This window comes from Aquarana catesbeiana, linkage group LG01 (genome assembly GCF_042186555.1).
Source record: "Aquarana catesbeiana isolate 2022-GZ linkage group LG01, ASM4218655v1, whole genome shotgun sequence".
NCBI lineage: Eukaryota > Metazoa > Chordata > Amphibia > Anura > Ranidae > Aquarana > Aquarana catesbeiana.
In genome coordinates, this window is record NC_133324.1 from 654,803,438 (window position 1) to 654,827,296 (window position 23,859).

At 41.8% G+C, this 23,859-nt stretch overlaps 1 protein-coding gene across 2 annotated transcripts in view; it reads right to left on the minus strand.

Moving 5' to 3' along the window:
* PPP3CA (protein phosphatase 3 catalytic subunit alpha) overlaps positions 1-23,859 on the minus strand; it is a 374,245-nt gene that overhangs the window by 108,943 nt on the left and 241,443 nt on the right. For both annotated transcript variants that reach the window (XM_073601573.1, XM_073601581.1), the window contains exons 3-4: positions 17,306-17,430; positions 2,848-2,959 (exon numbers count right to left, since the gene is read on the minus strand). In XM_073601573.1, coding sequence (XP_073457674.1) covers positions 2,848-2,959; positions 17,306-17,430 — 237 coding nt within the window. The remainder of the gene's footprint in view (positions 1-2,847; positions 2,960-17,305; positions 17,431-23,859) is intronic.

Here is a 23,859-nt window from a genome sequence, read left to right on the forward strand (position 1 = left end):
CTTCCTCTGTCATTTTACAAGCAATGAAACCACTTCCTCTATCAACGTGATCCAGGTTTCAGCTGGTATGCCGAGATGGTAGAAATTCAAAGGAATCCTGTAATGAAGTATGGAGGCTATCATTGTTATCCACCACCTGAAAACGCTAGGTCCCCAAAGGTCTTGCATATTCATTGTAATCAGATTAGTATTTTTAGCTGGAGATCAGTAATGATATCCCCTTATTTTTCTCAGTACAGGCTTTCTTTAATATGAAGAGTGATTTAGGGTGATGATGACCAATGAGCCCAGTTTTAAATACATATATACATTATATAATCAGTGCCATATTTTATCTTTCTTAAGATGAAAGAATCATATTGTACAATGCATTTTTCTGAATTAGAATGGTTTATTAGACATATTGTAAACATTTTGTGTGTGTATACAGTACATACAGTATATATATTTCAATATACACAGATATTAAAGTTAGACGTATCTAGGATTTGGCTTTAGTCAGAAAAACATTACAAAGAGCCAAGAGCACGGATTGTACAGTAACCTCTAGCAACGCTGTGAAAAAAATAAAGAATGAAGGCTGTTATGTGTTACTGCATTACCTGTGCTCGCTGTGCTTCCTTACTGACCATACACATACTGGGGTTGATTTACTAAAACTGGAGAGTGCAAAATCAGGTGCAGCTGTGCATGGTAGCCAATCAGCTTCTAACTTAAGCTTGTTCAATCAAGCTTTGACATAAAAAAAACCTGGAAGCCGATTGGTTTCTATGCAGAGCTGAACTCTCCAGTTTTAGTAAATCAACCTCACTATGTCAATTTACTATGTACCATACTACCATACTATGTCAAATGTATACTACAACAAGAGTAATGTGAAGTAGCCCACAGCAAGATATAAAAAACAAGTCTTTATTAGCTACTGCTGTCTTCAACTACTGAAAGCTAGATTCTAATTGCCCACTGTGGGCTACTGCATATCATTACTTTTGGCAGATGATTAAAACGCTCTATCAAACAGGAAAATATGCTTGCTGCTCTTTAACATTATAATGAGTTGTACATTTCAAAAAATGAAGAATTTCAAGTGCAGTTTACACTGGCACCATAACGTTAGACACATTAATTAATCAACCCAGTAGAGAAGCAAAAAGCAGAAGGAACAGAAATTAAATCTGAATACCAATATCTTAAAGGAGATGTAGGGCCAAAGCTTTTTTGGCCCTACATCCCCTATTGATCACAGGAGTGCGATTTGTTCTGCACTACTGTGACCCATTTTCAGCCAAAAGCAGGCTAAAGCCCGCTGTCGGCTGACGTCACTCAGCCGGTTCAGACTCAGAATTGATCCCAACTTTAGAGTCCAGATCAACCCAGATGCCTGGACTGGCAGCTGGCTCAGCGAGCCGCGGAGTGCCTGAGCCAGCCACTCCCGCCCCCTGCACAGCCCATCGCTCCAGTGAGCACTGGAGCTGCAGAGCCGAGAGCTGGTGACCATCTCTGCTTACTGAAGACTGAGAGCCGAACGATCATTTGTTGTGGATCACTCAGTTCTCAGTCTTAGAAGCAGTAGGGGACTGATGCTGCATCCACCTATGTGAATACATTTTTTTTTTTTTTTTTAGGAACCCATACTTATCTTGTAGTAACAGCCAGGACAGATGAATGGTACATTTTGGATTTTAGATGCAACTGCGTACAATGTGCAGTAACATACAGTATAGCAATATGAAAAACAGAAAAGGAGGTAGAGCCTATAATCAAAGATGGTATTCCAAATATATAATTTCACCAATTATGTGTTGTCACTCTAGCCTGACCGTGCACATAGAAAAAGTGATCCCTGTATCAGGTGACACTACATTCATGATTCACTTTCCCCCAGTTGGGAAATACTGTATTTCCCGACCGGGAGAGAGTGAACCCTCGATATACACAGTTTTAATTTTTAATTGAAATTTTTTGATACTGATAAAATTTACTAAAAATTGTACCCAATATGTCCTATTTATTGTCGCAGGAATAGCCCCTTTTTTTCCCTATAGTAACATATAGCAACCTGTTTTTTGGTTTTACTGTGGCAATATCAAGAAGGATCAAATACAGAATGCTCTGCATTAATACACTTTGCACAGTGATATTTGAAAAGGAACTTCATTTGGAAAGTTTTCTTTCTGTTTGGAAGGAGTGGAGGAGGGCTAAAGCCTCTGTCAAGGTTGTAGATTTTCCTTTATGGAAGGAAACAGAAATTGGATAGAAACATCTGATGTTAAGCCTTCTGTACTCTACAAATAAAAAGGTGAGTTCTATTATTGTTCCTGTCCCCACGAGAGAGATTTCGGTCTGCTTTCTGACCAGATGCCAATAGGTCAGGAGAGGAATTCTCACCAAATGGGTTCTAGCTCCTTTTTGCTCTAAAGGTTAGCCTTTTAACTTTCTATTAGATTCACTTGTTTCTAAAAAGTAAGAGAACACTAATTTGCTGTAACCTAACTTCCATGTACAAGACTAGACACACATAATAGGTTCCCTTAGGGCAACAGATAGACCATGACCACAATAACATCCAGATGAGTAACAGGCTATCCTGGAGAGGCATGATATAATTCTCTTCCACAAAATAGGTTTCATAATAATGAAGTGAATCATAAAACTATTACTCAACATTTGCCTCTTAGCCTAAAGGTGAAATCAGTGTTGTAAATACAAAAATAGAGACATACTGTAGCTAGAAGCTGGAATAACTGATGTTCCTCTATCCTACAGGGACCCACTGACATGTCTCAAACTAGAAACCTTTTTCTGTAGAACACGAACACCTAAAATGAAAGAGTAAGGTATACCTACATTCTTGTTTGAAGGTAAAATACTCTGTTAGATGTCTACATTCATGATTCCCGCGGAGTAAAAACAGAGTTTTGGGATATAGAATTTTCAAGGCCCACAAGTACAGCACACACTGAAAGAGAAATACAACTTCATCAGTAAACTCATGACATGTCACAATGTAAACCCTTCTGTTTCCCAGAACTTAGCAGGAAAATGGAGATATGCAATTTAGGTAGAAATGTTCTAGTGGTATATAAATATGGACAGAATACTGCTGCCATTTATGGCGATGGGATGATTGCAGCCTGGCCATACAAATATTGAAAGTGCACCACTGTGTCTGGTTGCACTACGATATAAATTTCACTAGCAAGTGAAATCTATACTTGGAGCCCATAACCATGTTTGACAGAAACCATGGGGAATTCCTTTGTGATGTTACATCTAAACTGCAAAGCTGATTTCCAAGCAAAGCAGAACTGAAAAGGAACCAGCAAATATGTAACTAAAATGGCATAAATGCAACTTTTTAATTTTTGTTCTTGGGATTTGGTTTTAGTCCTGGGATCCATTCACACAGTCAGTTCCTGTGTTCCAGTTCTGCTGCCAGCCTGTTCCATTGAACAATAAATCACATTATCACACTGCAAATTGATTGTAATGTGCTCGATAGGCAGCTGAACACTTTCATTATCATCCATTCACCCTCTGCTGAGTTCGCCCTCCTGTAGCAACATAACTGGTCGGCACCGCCCAACAAGGTAAATGCCTTGTTTGCCTCGGTAGATATGACCCTGCCTGTCGGTACACCCAGCACTGCAGAGGACATGCGGCCCCAGCCAGTCCAGGCCTGGTGACAGCTGGGGGGAGGGGAGGAGGAGGCAGGGAGGGTAATCCCCTTAATGACCAGAGCATTTTTTGCGATACGGCACTGCGTCGCTTTAACTGATAATTGCGCGGTCGTGCGACGCTGTACTCAAACAAAATTGACTTCCTTTTTTTCCACAAATAGAGCTTTCTTTTGGTGGCATTTGATCAAATTTTTGTGCGATAAACAAAAAAAGACAGACAATTTTGAAAAAAATGCAATTTTTTTTACTTTTTGCTATAATAAATATCCCAAAAAAATATATGAAGGCCGATATGTATTCTTCCAAACATTTTTTGGAAAAAAAAAATGTCAAAACGCGTATATCGATTGGTTTGCGCAAAAATTAGAGTGTCTACAAATCTACAAAATAGGGGATAGATTTATGGCATTTTTATTATTAATTTTATTTTAATTAGTAATGGCGGTGATCTGCAATTTTTATTGGGTCTGCGGCATTGCGGCAGACAGATCGGACACTTTTAACACTATTTTGGGACCATTGACATTCATACAGCGATCAGAGCTAAAAATAGCCACCGATTACTGTGTAAATGTCACTGGCAGGGAAGGGGTAAAACACTAGGGGGCAATCAAGGAGTGTGTGTTCCTTGAGTGTGTTCTAACTGTAGGGGGGATGGGCTACCACTGACATGACAGAGATCACTGCTCCCAATGACAGGAAGCAGTAGATCCCTGTCATGTCACTAGGCAGAACAGGGAATTTCCTTGTTTACATAGGCACTTCCCAGTTCTGCCTCTCCTCGTTGCAACTGCAGGCCACCGGTGGACATCGAGTCCGTGGGACCTGCAGGCACACTCCCGCGGCGCATGCCTGCTATCCTGCTTTTGAAGACTGACGTATGGGTACGTCAGTTTGCGCAGGAGTGCCATTCTGCCGACGTATATAGGCGTGAGCCGGTCAGCAAGCGGTTAAGGACACAGCGCCCCCACTCCTTAACAACCAATAATTACCGACGTTCATTTCTTTACATTTCAGCTGTTAGCGGGGAAATCCCGCTGTAAGCTGAAAAAAACAAACTAGAAGGTATCGGTTCCGCGTATCGGCTGATACTGATATCGATGCAACCCTAGTAAAACCAAAAAACGGAGAACCAAAAATGATGGTAATATCCAGAGATAACTTTATGAAGCTGTCTCACTTCTCCATTCTTACCTAATAAGATAACTATTTAAAAAAAAAAAAAAAACACTGAACTATGTATGTTTTGAGTTCACAAATTTTGCATTAATAACATTCTTTCCAAGTTATATTTTCCAAACCTGCCAAAAAAACCAAACACGGCTCCCTTGTGTAGATTTTCTTTTGACAGCTGGCATTCAGAACTTCTCTTACCATGTGACCATAGGCCTAATTCATTAAGCTTTAGTACATGGATAATTACGTTAATTGCCGCCATGTGAATAGCTTTCAAATCTCATTGCACTGGATGTAAGTAACTGTCACTTTTGTGAAAAAAGATCCTTATCCTGTTGTGTTGGCTCTGTGAGCTGAGCCTTATAACAGGACTAAAAAGTAGCAAGTGGTTCAAGTGAGGGCTGGGAACTACTGGCCTATGTGATAAACACAACTAAATGGTCTTTTAAATGGTAGGGACAGTTTTCCTTGGGATAATGAAGCAGACCAAATAAAATATATGGTTATGGTGAAAGATGAGTGTTAGAAAAAAGTTTATTGCAACATACTATATAACACGCACAGTATATAAGTGTATATATACACACACACACTAAAAACAGGGTACTGTAAATGACTGTAAGGGATATATGGGGCGACACAGTGGTGTAGTGGATAGCACTTTCGCCTAGCAGTAAGAAGGGTTGCTGGTACGAATCCCAACCACAACGTTACCTGCCTGGAGTTTGCATGTTCACCCTGTGCCTGTGTGGGTTTCCTCCAGGTACATAGATTGCATTAAGGTAAAACCTTGAGGCTTGAAAACCACTTTAAGTACATAATGAGCTTAACAAGAGGACTGCTCCCCTGTCTAAAATTAAACGTACTAACCTAAATAAATTCATTCAGCTTTCTTTGACAAATGAGACATATTGAGATATTTCACAGCTTTGCATTCTTCCAGCATTGGCTTCCTTTGCAGCCTTTGGGCACAAAAAAACGTAGAACCACAAAGTTGATTATGGCACTATGATCACAAAAAGCCATACACTAAAGGACCCAGCAGCTTTTACTGATGGTTGGGTCTCACTCTGATTGGGTATGAATGTGAGAGAATCTCCACACTGGAACACTACCCCAACATCTATTATAATGTACAAATGTCCTCCTATCAGGCCACCTGCTCCTCCTGGGATTTCTACGTCACACAGCCCAGGAGGCAATTTATGAGATCTCGCACCTGCGCACACACGCCAGGTCTCTGCCAGACAAATTGCATGTCTTTGCTTGTGTGTTGTGGAAGCCATCACTTGCACAGACTCGCTGTGGGTCTCTGTCGGATCTATAGGACCTAGAAGAGAACCACGGTATGTATGTGAATGTGTCAAATCTCGCTACAAGATGGGATCAGAAGCAAGGAAGACAATGCTGGACTCCATGGACTAGTAAGTAATTTTTTTTTATACTGTGTCAACTTTTATGGCTATTAAATTTCACTTTGGCTAGGTAGGGTATAGTTCCGCTTTAACTGAAACAAAAAGCTGTGAAATACATACAGGTTCACAGCTCCAGAAATCCTCTGGCTGTCTGTACCCCAACACAACCAAGGCAGCCTTATTTGTTGGCAGCAACCAGAATCGTCTGATGCTGATGAACAGTATCACACGGATTTTCTTCTAATCTTGGAACAGGGGGAAGAGGTGTCTGAATAAAAGAAGTTAGGTGTATAACAGGATTTGGGTCTGCTTTAATGTCACATTTGTTAACTATGTCGAAGAACGCAATTTTAAGCCATTTATTGTCAATAACAGAGGGTAAACTCTACAGCAACATCAAAAAAAAAATTCAAACAAAAATCAATGACCTGCATGATATCAGATTTTGTCCACTTGATATTCCTTTATTTTAAAAGTTTCAGCAATCCATGTAACAGAGGTTTTAAAAAAAAATAGAACCTCTAATTTTCTATATTCATGGACTACATATACCACACATTTTCCTGTGTTGCAAACAGGTTTGGAGTCAAAGTAGACTGAAAACTCATGCTGATTAGATAGGAATCAGGAGAATCAGCAGCTCATCGCTTTTTGATTCTTCTGAATGTTTGTAAAGCCATGTGAAAAAGCAAGCGTACTCCATGGAAAATATTGACTTTTCAACATATTTAAACAAGCAAACATTAGATCTTCATTCAACCAGTTACAGATTAAGTTGATATACTTGAACAAATTACAAATAAAGTTTAAATGGTGTATTCATTCTCATAATGTAAAAGAATGAAAATTCAGATTTGGAAAAAGTAAGCGCACCCCTACATTTACCACAACTTCAAATCCTTGAAATTAGAATCCGAATGTTCCAGATCTGCTGCCAATGATTAAAGCTGGCCATATGGTTCGAATTTTGTCTGGTTCAGCAGGGACCGACCAAGAATCAAACCATGTATGGGCAGGCTGAATGCACCCAAGTTGATCAATCGATAAGCTTAGGTAGAACCAGCCTGTCCGATTTTACATATAATTATTGCTAACGGCTGTTATAGCCGCTAGTAACAATTAAGGATGAGCTCAGGCGTGTTCACAACCAGCACATGCAGAGCCCGCCAGGAAGTCGGCACTGCATAGCGCTAATCACAGGCAGTGAGACATTTACCTGATCCACGGCTGCAGAGATCGAAAAATGTCTTACTGCCTGTGATTAGCGTTGTGCATTGCCAACTTCCTGGCGGGCTCTACGCTTGCGGGTTGCGAACACGCCTAAGCTTATCCTTCGTAACAATCACTGTGTTCTCCCAGCAGAGATGGCTCACCCCTCCCGACCCGCTGGGAGAACACAATGGCTCAGCAGGAAGAATTCACCCATCAACACTGACTGTGTTGATGGGGATTTGAGCGAATTTCTGTCCTACAACCTCTGACTATGGCTGGCTTAAAACCTCAGTTTGGGGTAAACTGAAGACAGCATTTCAGGAGAACCACCTTACTTTAATGGTGAAGAAGGATGGTGATGGAAACATTCTAGTCTGGGGTTGCTTTGCTGCTTTAGAGCCTGGACAGCTTGTTGTCATACAGTCAACTATGTAGTCTGCATAGTTAAGGTTAAACCAGACACAAATCTTTAAACATGATAATAATCTGAATAGGACTAGCAAATCAACCTTGGAATGGCCTAAAAAGAAATGGAGAGGGTTCTGGCAAAGCAGCAGTTTTAAACCCAATTAAAATGTTGTGGAGGGATATAAAAATTGGCAGTTCATGCAAAGAAACCCATAATTATCTTGCCACTGAATGAATTTTGCATGGATGTTTGGTTAAAAATGTCAAAGACTGGTAGGCAGTTATGCAAAAACACTACAATAAGTCATTTTTGGCAAAAGGAACAATATCGGCTCCTGAAGCCTAGGGTGTAATTTTTTTTTCTTCAGTACACCATTACATCTGTTGATATTTTTGTTGAATAAATGATTGAAAAAGAACATTTCCCATGTGTTTTTATTCAAGTATATCACCTGTATTTGTAGGCACTGCTTGTAAGATAAAACTATGTTGTATTTAAGAAAAATTCCCCTATTTGCATTTTATCCTTTACTATGAGGTTTTACTATTCAAAATGACTTTATGTTCGGAATCTGGTGATATAACAAATAATTGGATTTTTTTACTTACCTGTAAAATCCATTTCTTGGAGTACATCACGGGACACAGAGCAGGCTATAAATAATGACTGGATTATGAAATCTGGGTTATGTGCCACCTATAGGTAACCTGACACTGGCAGACCAAGCAGACACAAAGTCCTCCCCTATATAACCCCTCCTACTCAGGAAACTCTTCGGATTTGTAGCAAGTAATGAACCCCCCCAAAAAAGAGGGCAGGGACCTCGGTGTCCTGGTATGTACTTCAAGAAATAGATTTTACAGCTAAGTACAAAAATCCAATTTTCTTCATCATACTGCATGGGACACAAAGTAGGCTATAAATCATGGCTATCTGGGATGTCCCAAAAGAATGCACATGAAGGGAGGGAGACAAAGAAGCCACCGTCAGGCCCTATGATACCCAAAGATGCACACTCCTTGAATCCTTAACATGCTCAAAACTGTGGAGAACACTTTTGTTAATACCCAAGGAGCTGTGGCCAGCTGAAAAGGCAGAGCCACAAACTGAAAGTGCTGGTCCTCCAGTGCAAAATGTAAGAATTTTTGATGCACAGGAAAAATTGGCACATGAAGATACGCATCCCTGTCTATCGATACAAGAGAATCCCCCTGCTGGAGTGAGGCCACAATGGACTGCACGACTCCATGTGAAATGACCAGACCTTTGGAAATTTGTTTAAACTTTTCAGGTCCAAAATTGGTCTCACTTTCCCATTCGGCTTTGGGACCGTGAAGCTATAGGAGTAGAAGCTGAAGAACCTTTTGGCTATTGGAACCGACTTGATTAACCCTTGTGCCAACTATTGACCAAGTGCATGAAAAAAAGAAGCTCTTTTTTACAGGTACATTCAACCTCATATACCAGGGAGAAGGAACCTACTGAAACTCCAACCTGTACCCATGAAAGACAGCGGAAAGAACCCAATTGTCTGAAATCCCTCCTTGCCAAGCTCCCGAAAAAGCCAGCAGCCCCATCCCCACTCGCATGAGTGGGCGCGCCTCTTCATAATGAAGAGGACTTTGGTTTTCTTGACTTGGCTGACCAGACCCTCCTCTGTCCCCGATTCTGTGCTTTTCCTTTGGACCTGGTCGATTGGGATCGCTGAAGAGACTGCCTGGATAAAGAGGCACTGGCAACTGGAGAGGCAGAAGCTCTATAAGCTGAATATTTGCCCTTTTTCTTGAGTGGCAAGAGGGAACACTTTCTGCCAGAGATCATTTGGATATACATTACTTATCCAAGTCCTTACTGAATAGGCATTTGTCATGAAAGGAAAACCCCATCAACAACTTTTTACAGGGCAGCTCGGCAGACCAGCTCTTTAAAAGAGAAGTTTTTTTTTTAAATTTGCTAATCATACTTATCTAGGTGGATGCAGCATCGATGCTGCAGCTGTCCCCTGGCGTCTCTGCACTGAGAACCGAGCCATCGAACACCACCGATGGCTCAGTTCTCTTCCCTCCCCAAGCAGAGTGATCCTCCAGCTCATTGGAGTGATGAGCTGTGGAGGGAAGGGGAGCGAGCGTCTCAGCGGTTCGCTGAGACTGCCATCAGTCAAGGCAGCTGGCGGATCCAGACTTCGAAAGTCGGGATGACGCGCTGCCTCGTCAGTGGAGAGCGGACTTCAGACCGCACTCCGCTGAAAACAGGTCGCAGGAGTGCAAAACTAATTGCACTCCTGTGACGCTTAGGAGAAGCCCAGCCTAAAAAGCTCAGACTGGACATCTCCTTTAACTACAAAACCTGTGAAATAGACACCAGAGCCAAACGAGAAATCTGTTGGATAGTGTCTTTTAGGGCATCCAACGCAAAGCACAAGACCCAAACCTATTTCATTACTCCCTCAATGGTGTTGGGCTCCACATGTGCCAGGCTCCTCCTCACCACACACTTGCAATCCTTCAGGCTTTGGCAAATACTCCACTTCTTTAAGGACTTCTCAACTGGATAAAGAAGAGAAAATCTTTTTGGTGGCACAAACACCCTGTCTGGATTATCCCATTCAGGGTACAACACACAGTGAATTCTGAGGTGTATGCAGTCACCCCAGGGAAGAATACTTAACTGCTGAGGTTTCAGACAAAGGTAACCTAAAGTTGGAGAGAACCACCTCAGAGAGAGATTGCACAAACACCCTCTGAGCTTGAGACACAGATGGTCCCGGAGCTTCTCTGGCTAAGAGTCCTCAGAGGCAGACTCCACTGCTGGACCTTCCTTAAGTTCTACACCTACTAACCTCCTCCTTAGTGTCCCCGCACTCCTGCACCACCAGAGGGTCATCTGGTGAAGGGGACCTATCGCTGTTCACCTTAGTGTGCCATGGAAGCAATCAACAACTTTACCTTCCAGGCCCGCCAACGCTGCAGCCAGGTCATCCTCAGTGACATAATCTGGGGATGACTCCCCCCACAGTGACCACAATACCAGACAGATGTAGTAACTCAGACACACCTATCACCGCTGGAGTGGCAAACACAGTGGGACTACGACTAGAGTCCTCCGGACCGGACATAAGCACACCTGTGCCCTTCCCAGCTATGGACCCCTCTCCCTGCTTTCTGGAAGACATCCTTCCTAAGCATGCTGACTAAACCACAAGCTTTGCCACAAGGCTCCCTTCCCAGCATAAGAGAGCGTGATCGTGATCAAACAGTAAATAGGCACCCTTGGGGGATCACCCAGCTGCCAGCATCCTTTTCCCCCATGGTGTACTCACGTGCCCCTTTTTGTCAGATAGGTAGAGATGGAAAAGCCTGCTCTGTGCACTGTACCAATGACTTAAGCTTTCACCACTGCCAAAATCTCTGGAAAAAAAAAGACACCAGCTTCTTTACTTAACTAAGATGGCTCCCGGCCCCGCCCCCATTAAGAACTTTTGGCCACTGTGCACATACACACCCACTTGCAGGTGTGCCTGCCCCACATGCGCACCCGCAATTCTACGATTATGGTCTAAAAAGAAAACAAATAAAGAGCAAAGTGACCAGGGGCACAGCCATCAAATAAACTGATGCCATCTGCAGTCCAGCAATCTTGCTCTCTCCTTCTATCAACATCAAAGAAAACAAAACAGTTCTATAGACAGCCCTTAAAATTTCCACTCGCCTGCTTGCATTTGCAAGTGGAATTTAGCAGAGGGCGAGTAATAAGCAGGGGCAGACTGGGCTGACAGTTTCCTGGCTGATCGCTTCTGGCAGAAGCAGTGCAGCCATTAGAGCGGCCTGGAGAGGGGACTCCCTGCCCCCCAGACTGCTCTGAGGTCCTGTAAAAAAGGCTGCGCTGCTTCTGCCAGAAGCAATTAGCCAGGAAACTGTCAGAAGGATCTGGCAGCCGGATCACGCAGAGCGGGAATCTCCTGCTGAGTCACATCTTGTATATAAATAGCTGCACTGTCAAACAAAGTCCCGCCTCCTTGACCGGCATTGGACCAGTGTGCTGTCCATTAGAGTGGCCAGTCTAGGAGGCGAGACTGGCCAATGGTAGGCTGATGATGATGGCCAATGGTAGGCTGCACAGATGGCCAATGGTAGGCTGCACAGATGGCCAATGGTAGGCTGCACAGATGGCCAATGGTAGGCTGCACAGATGGCCAATGGTAGGCTGCACAGATGGCCAATGGTAGGCTGCACAGATGGCCAATGGTAGGCTGCACAGATGGCCAATGGTAGGCTGCACAGATGGCCAATGGTAGGCTGCACAGATGGCCAATGGTAGGCTGCACAGATGGCCAATGGTAGGCTGCACAGATGGCCAATGGTAGGCTGCACAGATGGCCAATGGTAGGCTGCACAGATGGCCAATGGTAGGCTGCACAGATGGCCAATGATAGGCTGCACAGATGGCCAATGATAGGCTGCACAGATGGCCAATGATAGGCTGCACAGATGGGCAATGATAGGCTGCACAGATGGGCAATGATAGGCTGTACAGATGGGCAATGATAGGCTGCACTGATGGGCAATGAAAGGCTGCACTGATGGGCAATGAAAGGCTGCACTGATGGGCAATGAAAGGCTGCACTGATTGGTACCAATATGCTGCACTGATAGCCACTGATAACTGATAAGCTGCACAGATGGGGTTGCACTGATAAGGCTGCACTGATATGCAGCACTGATGAGCACTAATAGGCTGCACTGATGGCAACTGATGTGGCGGCAATAATGGGTACTGATGAGGCATCTTAAGCTGAACTGATGTGCTGTACTGATGGCCACTGATGCGGTGGTACTGATAAGCTGCACTAAAGGGCACTGATGAAGATGCACAGATAAGGCAGCATTGGTATGCTGCATTGATGTGCACTGATGAGGCTGTACTGATGGGACTGTACTGATGGGCATTGATGGAACTACACTGATGGGCACTGATATGTTTTATGTTAATATTGTTAAAGAAGTTGTTAATATTTAATTTTGGAACTAAATTCTGTATAAAACATTTAATGGTGTAATTTCATGAGATAATTTACGAAGGCGTGTTTAGGGGTGGACTTAGGGGCAGGACAGGATAGAGGTTGGGTGGGTTAATTGGTGGCGAGTAACTTTTAAGGCCTGGCTAGTGGCTCATGACTTGAAATTTTGAGCCCTGCTATAGATGTAATTGCACGAGGAACACCTCGCCATTTCCCCTAGAGGCCAAAAGCGGAAAGACACCAAAGAAAGCCGTAGCCAATTTAGCTCAAAGTGGCCCCCCGCACAGACACTAACCATCTCTCACTGAAGGATCCTCACAAAAATGTAAAGGACCCATCATGGCGGCTATGTCCTCTTGGACCTTCAGGGACTCAGACCCCTCTTTTATCGGTGTCCACTGTCCTGGACCTGTTACACCCTACCAAAAACACCTTGCTCAAAACTGCACAGAGTTCCAGTGTCCACCGGGTCCAGGGCCAAAAAGCCACATTGCAAGCAATTCCACTGAACTTCCATCTCCATCTCCATCGTACCATCTATCTTAGCGTCTAGCTATATAAATGGACCTGGCCAACCAATATTCTGATCCCGGTTGGAATCATTTGAGAATTTGGTAACACCATAGAGTTGTACTTCAGTGACCATCATCCTCAAGACTGAAGAGCTGCCTGAGTACAAGAGTTAAATGGGGGGGGGGACATCCTGTCTGCTTGGTCTGCCAGTGTTCATTCACCTATAGGTGGCACATAACCCAGGTAGTCATGATTTATAGCCTGCTCTGTGTGCCATGATGTATGATAAAAAAAATATTTTTGCCTTGCTACCTTTTATTTTATTTTTTATTTTACATTAACATTGCCTTACTTTAACTGTATCAAGGCATATGCTTAGTAACAGTTTAAACAATCGATGTTGTAGCAAAGATGTAAAAGAAAGGGAAGAAAGAGCATGGTTTTGCGATCGTAGACCAGAACAGATAAAGAAATACTGGTCTGAGGCTTACTCAAAAAATAAATAAATTGCAAGTCAAAATTTGGTCAAAAGTTGTGTCTGTGGACCACAGAGAACTGTAGATAATAGCAAACCAACAACAGGAAATCTAGTAAAATCAAGATGTTTACCATCAGCCACAACAAATGTCAGCATAGGCAATGAACAGGAAATTGTTGCATACGCCTGATGGAGTCATCTGGTATAGTCCTAAATTAGTGTGTTCTTTTAGCATTGTATTCAATGAGGCGGCCTTTTTTTATAAATTAGACCAAAATATTTCCAATGTATGGCGCCTCTAAACAATTAACAACTATAAAAACAATGTATAGTAATTGCCCCTTTAAATGGAATGAACCACCTGTGGTATAAATAAAAGTCATAAAAGGCGCTGACTAATAAATAATAAATATATCATATGCAAGTGAAAATATATATATGAAACAATGTGAATAAAATTAGTTAATTAAAAGTCCATTGTGATAAAATCCCAACACCATGATTCTTCAAAATCAAAGTTTTATTTTTCACCCCTTGTGCCTAAAAGTGTGAATGTAAGCTCACCAAAAATGTCTGACCCCTTTTTACAGGTAGGTCAAAAAGTGCTGTTTGCCCTCTAAGAAACATTTTTTTAGGTTATTGAATGGTGTGTTAATGCTGCCAACATCCTAAATAGCATCATAGAGAGAGCATGCAGCAAGGTGCATTGGGAGACGCCCCCTTGGACTTTTAGTGGCAGAAATAAAGTATAAAGGTTCAATGATAGATAAGAAGGCACAAAGGTGCCAACTTTATTATTGTACAAATAGTAGAAAATTTATATATATCACTTGTAAACACAATTAGCTTTAAAATGTATTTTAATAGTGCATCAATGAATCAACATAGACAGAAAGTAGTTTTGTATGATAACCCAAGCTGGTGGAGAAAAAGGACTGGTCAAACCAAATTAAGGTCTGCAAACTAGGCTTTTAGACATATACCCGACGTGTTTTGGAAATTATTTTTGCATTGGTATACATTTTCCTTCTTCAGGGATAATTTTAAGGTTGGGTAGTTATGTTCTTATATATAGTAGATTCACTGCAAGTTTGCAAAGATAAAAGACAATACAAAAAAGTGGTACATGCTGGCTGCATAAATCCATACATATACACGATACAGGTGGTACAAAAGTGTATCCACAACCCAGCTGTCAAGACATGTTCACAAAAGGCGCCTGGCAATTGCCACAGCAGCAGAGTATGCACTTAGGTCTGAGGCCGTAAGCGATGCTGACACCAGATCAACAGCCGGTGAACTTAATTAAGCCCTCTAAGGCTTGATTCACACCTAAGCATTTTTAGCGCTTTTTGCATTTTGCAGATTTTCTCTACAGAATGTGTTCCATAGGAAACCATGTTAAAGAAGAAGAATGTGAATGCAGAAATAGGTAGTACATGTAGTACATGCTACCCTCATACCTGTATTACATTTCATTCTTTCCCCAGCCTTTTAGTTTTTGCAGAATAGTCTTTTGAAGTGTCCAGAATCAGGTTTTCTCTCAGTTCAAAAGTTTCCAGGGGGTGGATAAAGCCCCACAATCCAGCCCCTCCTTCCCTCTCTCCCTCTGGAGGACATGTGGGTGTGTTTGGTGAAGAGTTGCACACCCAAGCTGCTATCTAGAACGAGCACGTTCTTCACATGCCTCTGTTTCCATGGCAGCATGTCCCCAGCGTAAACCCAGAAGCAGAGAGAGTGTGATAAAAACAGTGAAGTCCTCACCTTTCTCTGGCTGTTATCTGCAAGCTCTTCTCTGTGAGACTCCAACACCTCTACCCTGGGCTTTGATGTTCCTTCCTTTGTCCTCCAAATTCCCTCCACCCCACCACTTATTCATTCAAAGTTCATGTCAGCGTCTCGACCAGCCGATGGGGGGGAGAGTCAATAAAAACTTCTCATGTACAGAAAAGAACACAGGTAATCTCTCTACACACAACACTGTTATATCAGAAGAGGAGACATGGTGAGGAGCATAGTGACCTGTGTCTGTTCTCTGAAATGTACACAGTGCTATGTGTAGAGAACATACCTGTGTACAGTACATAGGAGACTCCCCCGCATCTAAAGTGACCCCCGTTATGTCCCCAGAGTCTCCTTTATTGTACATACAAATTTTCACTCTGTCACTGATCACAGTGGAGGGGGGAGGGAGGAGCAGCTACGCTCTGTGAAGTCTCGGCAACGAGCAGAGAGCCGACATCAATCAAGCAAAATGACAGGAAAGTGGGTGGATCCAGACTCCAGAGCCAGACCATTGTCGATATGATGCTGTATGAAAGTCTGTAGACCCTCCCACAGGTATTTAGCTTGATTTTAACAGAATGGGGACACTTCTGAGCGGGCTTGAAATATTTTTAGATATCAGCAGCTCACATAGAATAAATGTAAGCAAAAAAAAGGAAACCCATACTTCTCTTTTAAATGGGCTGTAGTGCAAATCTGCAAAATGCACTAAAAACGCATAGTTGTGAATCAAGCCTTAGACTCTGATTTTTTTTTTTGCAGTGGGATTCATATGGACATCTAGATTCTCCGACTTGGGTGCATCAAATACGTTCTGGCTCTCCAAGCCTTACCTATAAAAGTAAGTGTTCCTATCTGGGAGTGGTTGCAGCATCCTGTAAGTAGAATTCGGGATAATTCAGCAACCTAAGTCTGTCTGTTAGTAAAAGCCAGTGCTACCTACAGGATGGGGTTTACTAATTATTAGCATTTTATAATTGAGAAATAAGATTTTAATTGGGGTTACATTTTAGACTTCAGAATAGGTAAGTATAGGCATCATTCCTTTTACAGGGTAGATAGAATAGGTTTAGAATGGGGGGGTACATTTAAGCTTAGTTAGGGTTTAACTTGCCTTCCACTTTAATTTACCGTTTGCTAAGAATATTTGAATACTTAGCCTGACCACAGGTTCACATTATAAAATGTGTTTCACGGAAGATTTTTTTACAGAACATTTCCTGTGGACTCGCACCTTTTTTTTTCTTAACAGTAAAACACTGTTAATTGGATTTACAATATTAAAGGAGGTGAGAAGGAGACCCAAAATGTATATTTAATACAAATGTATTGTGCCTGGAAACTTCTGGGTATTACACCTTTAGCCAATTTTTGTGGTTTTCATCTATACTGGTGGCAGTATACACTACTGATATTGCATAAATACCGCTAATCACTGTGGATAGGGCGTTTATCCTAAGGTAATCAACACGTAATAAACTTATCTTACTACCCTGCCTTACACATTCCAAAATTTAAAAAACTAGAAAAAAAAGGAAAAATAACAAAAAAAATAGTAATGCACTATGAGATAAAAGCGCTGAGAGGAAATGTAGTTCTGTAAACTATAATTATAATTACTTCAATGCTGAAGTATCCTCTGTCAACGTAGTCTCCCAAGAAGAGGTAACGCGTGTTGGCAGGTGATCCACCCACTTCAAATAACTTCATCAAGTCAAAAAACTGGCCATGGATATCCCCACACACTGCAAGACAAGAATAATTGATTAGTGTTAAATACAATCAAGAAACTTGATTCAACCCCCTGACGATCTCTATTGCAGAGTTTGCAGATTCTTTCATATAACAAGTGGAGAGACTTATCTGCTCACTGTCAAAAGAAAACATCTGGGCAGTCTGCCAAGTTTTTAACATGAAACATTGTAACTAACTCTTCCTACAATCAAAGGGATAAACTTCTGTGTGAAAAAAAAATCCAGGCAGTCTGCCAAGTTTTTAAACAATGTGTAAATGCAGGAAGTTTAACCACTTAAGGTCTAAATCTTTTTCTGACACATGTTTCTTAAGTTAAAATCAATATTTTTTGCTAGAAAATTACTTGGAACCCCCAAACATTATATATATTTTAGTAGAGACCCTAGGGAATAAAATTTCAATTGCAGCAATATTTTATGTCAAACTGTAATTGCCCAGCGGTCTTTCAAACACAATTTTTTGGGAAAAAATACACTTCAATGAATAAAAAAAAAAAAAAAAAAACGAAACAGTAAAGTTAGCCCAATTTTTTTGTTTTAATGCGAAAGATGTTACGCCACGAGAATCGTAATCTATCTTCTAAGCAAAAAAATTGTAATTCTCATTTTAGCCAGAATTGTGCAGCTCTACTGTAAACTGTAAGAAAGAAAAAGAAAAAACAGAGTCCCCAAGTCCCGAAACAGCTGAATAGCAGGGTGCACTGAATAGCTTGGCCAATTCCCAGAAAACTCGGAGCTTCTCCTCCCAACTTACATGTATATTCCTATTGTCCAACAAGTCAAACCACAACATGTATGGGCCAGTAGGAATGCAGAATGAGGAAGCGTCAGAGTTTTTCCAGTTTCGAATGACCCAGCATGCCGGCATAGAATGGGGCAGTAAAAGTTTTAGTCATTACATTCTGTCAGGGTTTCCTAAGAAAGAAGGCCACATTCATACATAAAGGTGTTGCACTTTATACACCACCTGCTACAGCAACTGTGCTGTGCAAAAAAGTGGGACTGTCCTGGAGAAAGAGGGACACAGGGGAACTATGTATGCTCAGGCCTACTGTTCTTTTCATATTTAAAGGCTTATTTAAAGAATTGGATGACAAAACAGGATTACAAAGCACTTCTGTCATTGATCAACTCTAAAAGCATCTTAATCCACATTTAAAGATATAAATTATATTTTAAAGAGGCTTTAACGCATGCTTGTTTAGTCATGATATCTATCACCCAAAGTAGTTAAAACAAATGATGCTGCACTTCTTATTGCCATGACTACCTTGACTTTTAAAATTGCTTACAGATGTTTATTCTTCACTATGCAACTGTGAAAAGCCTCAAGTCTAGGTGCCTTAAAAAATATAAATGTTTAGAAAAAACTGCTGCTGGTTCTTAAAAATTGCTTAAGGGTCCATGCACAATGGGCTTAAAGAAAGCTGCTTCTGCAGGAGTTTTGCGAGGAGGGGTTTCTGCCTGTAGAAGTAACTCAATATTATCCTATGTGTCCATGCACATTAGGACACTTAGAGGTATATCTTAAGCCCTAAAATTATATAAAAGGAAACTACTTAAGGCTGGCCATACACAGAGCAAATTGGTTGCAAGAAAGACATTTGCTCGATTCCTCCATCAACACAGACCGTGTTGATGCGGGAATCAATCCTGCCAGACCATTGTGTTCTCCCTGCGGGGTGAAGTCGTCCCCGCCAGGAGAAGACAGTGATTATTGCTAGCCGCTATAGCAGCCGCTAGCGATAGTCGCAGGTAAAATCCAGCATGCTGGTTGTACCCAAGCTGATTGATTGATCAACAGACTTGGTACATTCAGCCTGTCCATCCTGCTGAACCAACTGGGATTTGAACCATGTATGGCCTGCCTAACACAGGGCACACTGTATTGCAAAAGTAAGAGAAAATATCTAATCTTTGGGTCCTTTCACACGGGCTGTCCAATCAGGTTCACCTGTCTGTTTTTCAGGTGGACTGATCGGACCCTCAATTCTCCCCTATGGAGCTGCAAATATCAGCAGTGACATGTCCGCTGATTTCCACCGCTATCTAATCCAATCCTGTCCACAAAATTAAGACGGATGGTGGTCCTATTTTCCATCTGTCTGGCAGATTGGACAGGCGATCCTTTTTACCCAATTTTCCCACAGAGGCGAGTGGGACTGTCCCTGTCTCTGCTCTGCATAGTGAGCAGAGACGGACCTATCATCTGCCTGATCAGCGGGAATCAGCAGAGTAATCCCCCGCTGAGCCAGCAAATTCAGTCCCACAGAGGCGCCTTAATTAGTCCTGGGATTTCCAGATTTCTTTTATGTCAGTCCCAGCAGCCTTAGAAATCATTTGCAAACCCTTGGTCTGGTCTTGGAAGATTAACAGCAAATTCTGTTTCTAGCTTGGTGCATGAGCCAAATACAGTAAAGCCAATGTTCTGTATTGACAGATGAAGCTCTTGTGCAAGATTTCAGATGCTACTGGAAATGCAGGAGGAGAGTAACACAGTAAAACTGAACTTTGTCCAAAGCTGGAGACGACATGGGAAACTGGGATGTTGCTTGTGTTTTCTTTTTAAAGCCATGAAATGTTTCCTTGCACTGGTAACTACAGGATAGGCATAAATATCTAGAGGCAGACATCTTTTTTTTTTTTTTTTTTAGGCACAATAGCTGGCTTCTTACCAATGGAAGCGTGTTCTATTTACATGTTTGTACAACCCCGATTCCAAATAAATTTTTTTTTTTAAAAAGTTGGGATGCTGTGTAAAATCTACATAAAAACAGAATGCAATCATTTGCACATCTCACAAACCCATATTTGATTCACAATAGAAAACAAAAAACATATCAAATGTTTAAACTGAGAAAATGTACCATTTTAAGAAAAAAAACAAGTTCATTTTGAAGGTTGGTGGCAGCAACATGGCTCAAAAAAAATTTGGGACAGGGCCATGTTTACTGCGGTGTAGCATCCCCTCCTCTTTTGAATAAGAAACACCTAATGCGCAAAAACCACACTGATAGATAAAACACAAGGAGCCGCCAACATAAAAATAGGGTTCTCACATAACCCTAATAATAAAGTGTAGTAAAATATGTGGCAAGAGTAATGTGTATACCAACAATGCGCAAAGTACACACAATAAAACAATAAGACTCAAAGAACAGTCAGTGTGAACGTCACATGATATACTGCGTGTCCAATCAATTGTGAACTTCTAGCATAACCACCAGTGATGTAAACAATAACTGAACAATATCACATATGTGCGGCGACCATTTTCCCCAGCCTCTCACCTGTAGTGGCGGTCCCCAATGAGCCGAATCAAGCTTAAATCCACAGGTGGGCAGGGATGTACACACCGGGGCAGCTTCCAAAATCGACTTCCAATCGAGATCCCTTTGATAAAGTCACGTGTGGTGTGACGCAACGCATCAGAGAGGGAGGAGCCAGGTGCCGCTGCTTCCAGGGTACTTTTAAGATACTCTGGGGTTGACAAAATCTGGTGCAACTCTGCATAGAAACCAATCAGCTTTCAGATTTTTTTTTTTGTCAAAGCTTGCTTGGTTACCATGCACAGCTGCATCAGATTTTGCACTCTCCCAACCATGTTACTGACTTGTTGCCAAATAACCTAATTAGTTTGCAAAATGTTCTTCCAGCTTTTCGTTGTTAGTAACACTTACTTTGCCAGCTTTTTGTTGCTCTGTTCCAACTTTTTTGAGTTGCGTTGCTGCCATCAATTTCAAAATGTCCTTATTTTTTGTTAAAATTGTGTATTCTCTCAGTTTAAACATTTGCTATGTTTTCTATTGTGAATAAAACAGATGTGTAAATCATTGCATTCTGTTTTTATGTAGATGTTACACAATATCCCAATTTGTTGGAACTGGGGTTGTATCTTGTCCTGATTGAAAATATTCTGGTAAAGTGCAGCCCATAAATGATGGAAATACTGTAAAGGCCCATACACACGATCGGACTTTTTGACAACAAACATGCAAATTAGCTGTTTCAAGGCAACATCCTACCGTGTGTACGCTCCATCGGACAAACTTTTTCGGTTTTCATCGGACTTTTGTTGGCTGTGTGAACAGACAAACTTTCCGGCAACAAAAGTCCTATGGTGCAAAATCCTATCGTGTGTACACAAGTCCATAGGACTTTAGTCCAAAGTACAAACACGCATGCTCAGAACCAATGCAAAAGATCAGACAACAATACAGAAGTTGACCAAAGGGTGGCAGTAAAGAGCTGAAAAACCACATGATTTGGTGAAAGTTGGCTGAAAAAGTCCTGCCGTGTGTATGCTTAATTAGTTTATGGCCGACGACCTTTGTACAAAAATCCACGGGAATGTTTGTACAAAGTCCTATCGTGTGTATGGGCCTTTAGACACCCTTGCCCAACACTAGATATACAAATTCAGCTGGTTTAAATCCAAAGAATAAAATTTATGTCTGGGTTCACACTGTAGCATAGAGCTGCTCACAGCTTGGGTTAGGTGCGTCCTTGTTCAAAGTTTCAGGTCTGATTTCAGAGTGTATCTTTAGCTGAATTCGGACCAGAAGACGCACAGGACTTCTGTGCAATGTGCACCGGAGCTGCTCCAGAGATGCATGAACCGGCTCCATAGAAAGCCAGTCACAATCTCCTGACATGCAAATTAGATGCGGGGAAACTGCATCCAATTCGCAATAGTGTGAACCCAGCCTAAAGCAGGGGGGGAAAGACTGTATGACGACCACACAACAGAAAAGGTTTTTTGCACTTTTAATAAAAAAATCCCCAATGTTTTCCATCACCATTAGAACCCTGCAAACTAGGAATATCCCTTGGGGACCCCCAAGTCACCAGAACTAGTGTCTCCATTTGACAATTTTCTCTCTATTACTTTTCTGGGGACAACACAAAATTTGGGATTTTCATTAACTTTCACTTTTAATGATAATGGTAAACAGGAAAAATAGAGAGGGTGAATCTCCCTAATGGGGCACAGACAGCAATAAAAAAAAAAAACAAAACAAAAAAAAACTGACAGGCGTTCTAATCCCTCTCCACAACAAAACTAAAGAAAAAGTTTTAACAAAATTAAAATTGGTGCCCAAGGGATTCAATGTAGAATTAGATGTTAACGGTTTCAGAACAAATTTTTTTCATAATGATTTTTATATAGCAAAATGACGGCAGCAAAGTGGTTTCAATATACTGACCGGACGTCATACGACGTGATCAGGATATTAAGCCGATGCGCACCCCCGGGGGCGCGCATCGCGGTGATTGTGTTTGCGGTGTGTCAGTCTGACAACTCGCAACTCCGATCTAGGTAAAGAGCCTCTGACGGAGACTCTTTACCACATGATCAGCCGTGTCCAATCACGGCTGATCACGATGTAAATAGGAAGAGCCGGTGATCGGCTTTTCCTCACTCGCGTCTGACAGACGCGAGTAGAGGAGAGCCGATCGGCTGCTCTCCTGACAGGGGGGGTCTGTGCTGATTGGTTATCAGCACAGCCCCCCTCTTGGATCCCGCCCAGGACCACCAGGGAAGCCGCCCAGGACCACCAGGATGGCCACCACACTGGACCACAAGGTATGCCCCCTAGACCCCCAAGGAAATACCAATCTGTGCCCAGGCAGCTGCCAATCTGTGCCCAGGCAGCTGCCAATCAGTGCCCACTCCAATGCCTACCACTGCCACCAGGGATGCCTATCAGTGCCTCATATCAGTGCCATGTATCAGTGCCACCCTATCAGTGCCCAGCAGTGCCACCCTATCAGTGCCCAGCAGTGCTGCATATCAGTGCCACCCATCAGTGTCACCTACCAGTGCCCATCGTCAGTGCCACCTCATTGGTGTCGCCGTATCAGTGCCTGTCAGTGCCGCCTTTATCAGTGCCCATCAGTGAAAGAAATAACTTAATTATTTACACATTTTTTTGACAGAAACAAAAGCAAAACTTTTATTTTTTTCAAAATTTTTGGTCTTTTTTTATTTGTTTAGCAAAAAATAAAAACCGCAGAGGTGATCAAATACCACCAAAAGAAAGCTCTATTTGTGGGAACAAAATGATAAAAATTTAGTTTGGGTACAGTGTTGTATGACCGCGCAATTGTCATTCAAACTGCGACAGCGCTGAAAGCTGAAAATTGGTCTGGGAAAGAAGGTGTATAAGTGCCCTGTATTGAAGTGGTTAATATACTTTTAATAAATGTAATACATTTTATATATTTATCAACTGTGCATTTATATAACTATGCATAATAAATGTTACACTGAGAATATTGTAATTTTATAAGTTTATAATGTTTTTTACAGAAATGAGTAATGAAAAAAATGTATTGATGTCAATTTGTATATGCTGTTAAAGGAAATTATTAATGGGGTTTATAAGGGAATAATACCGTTTTAAAGAGGCTACATAA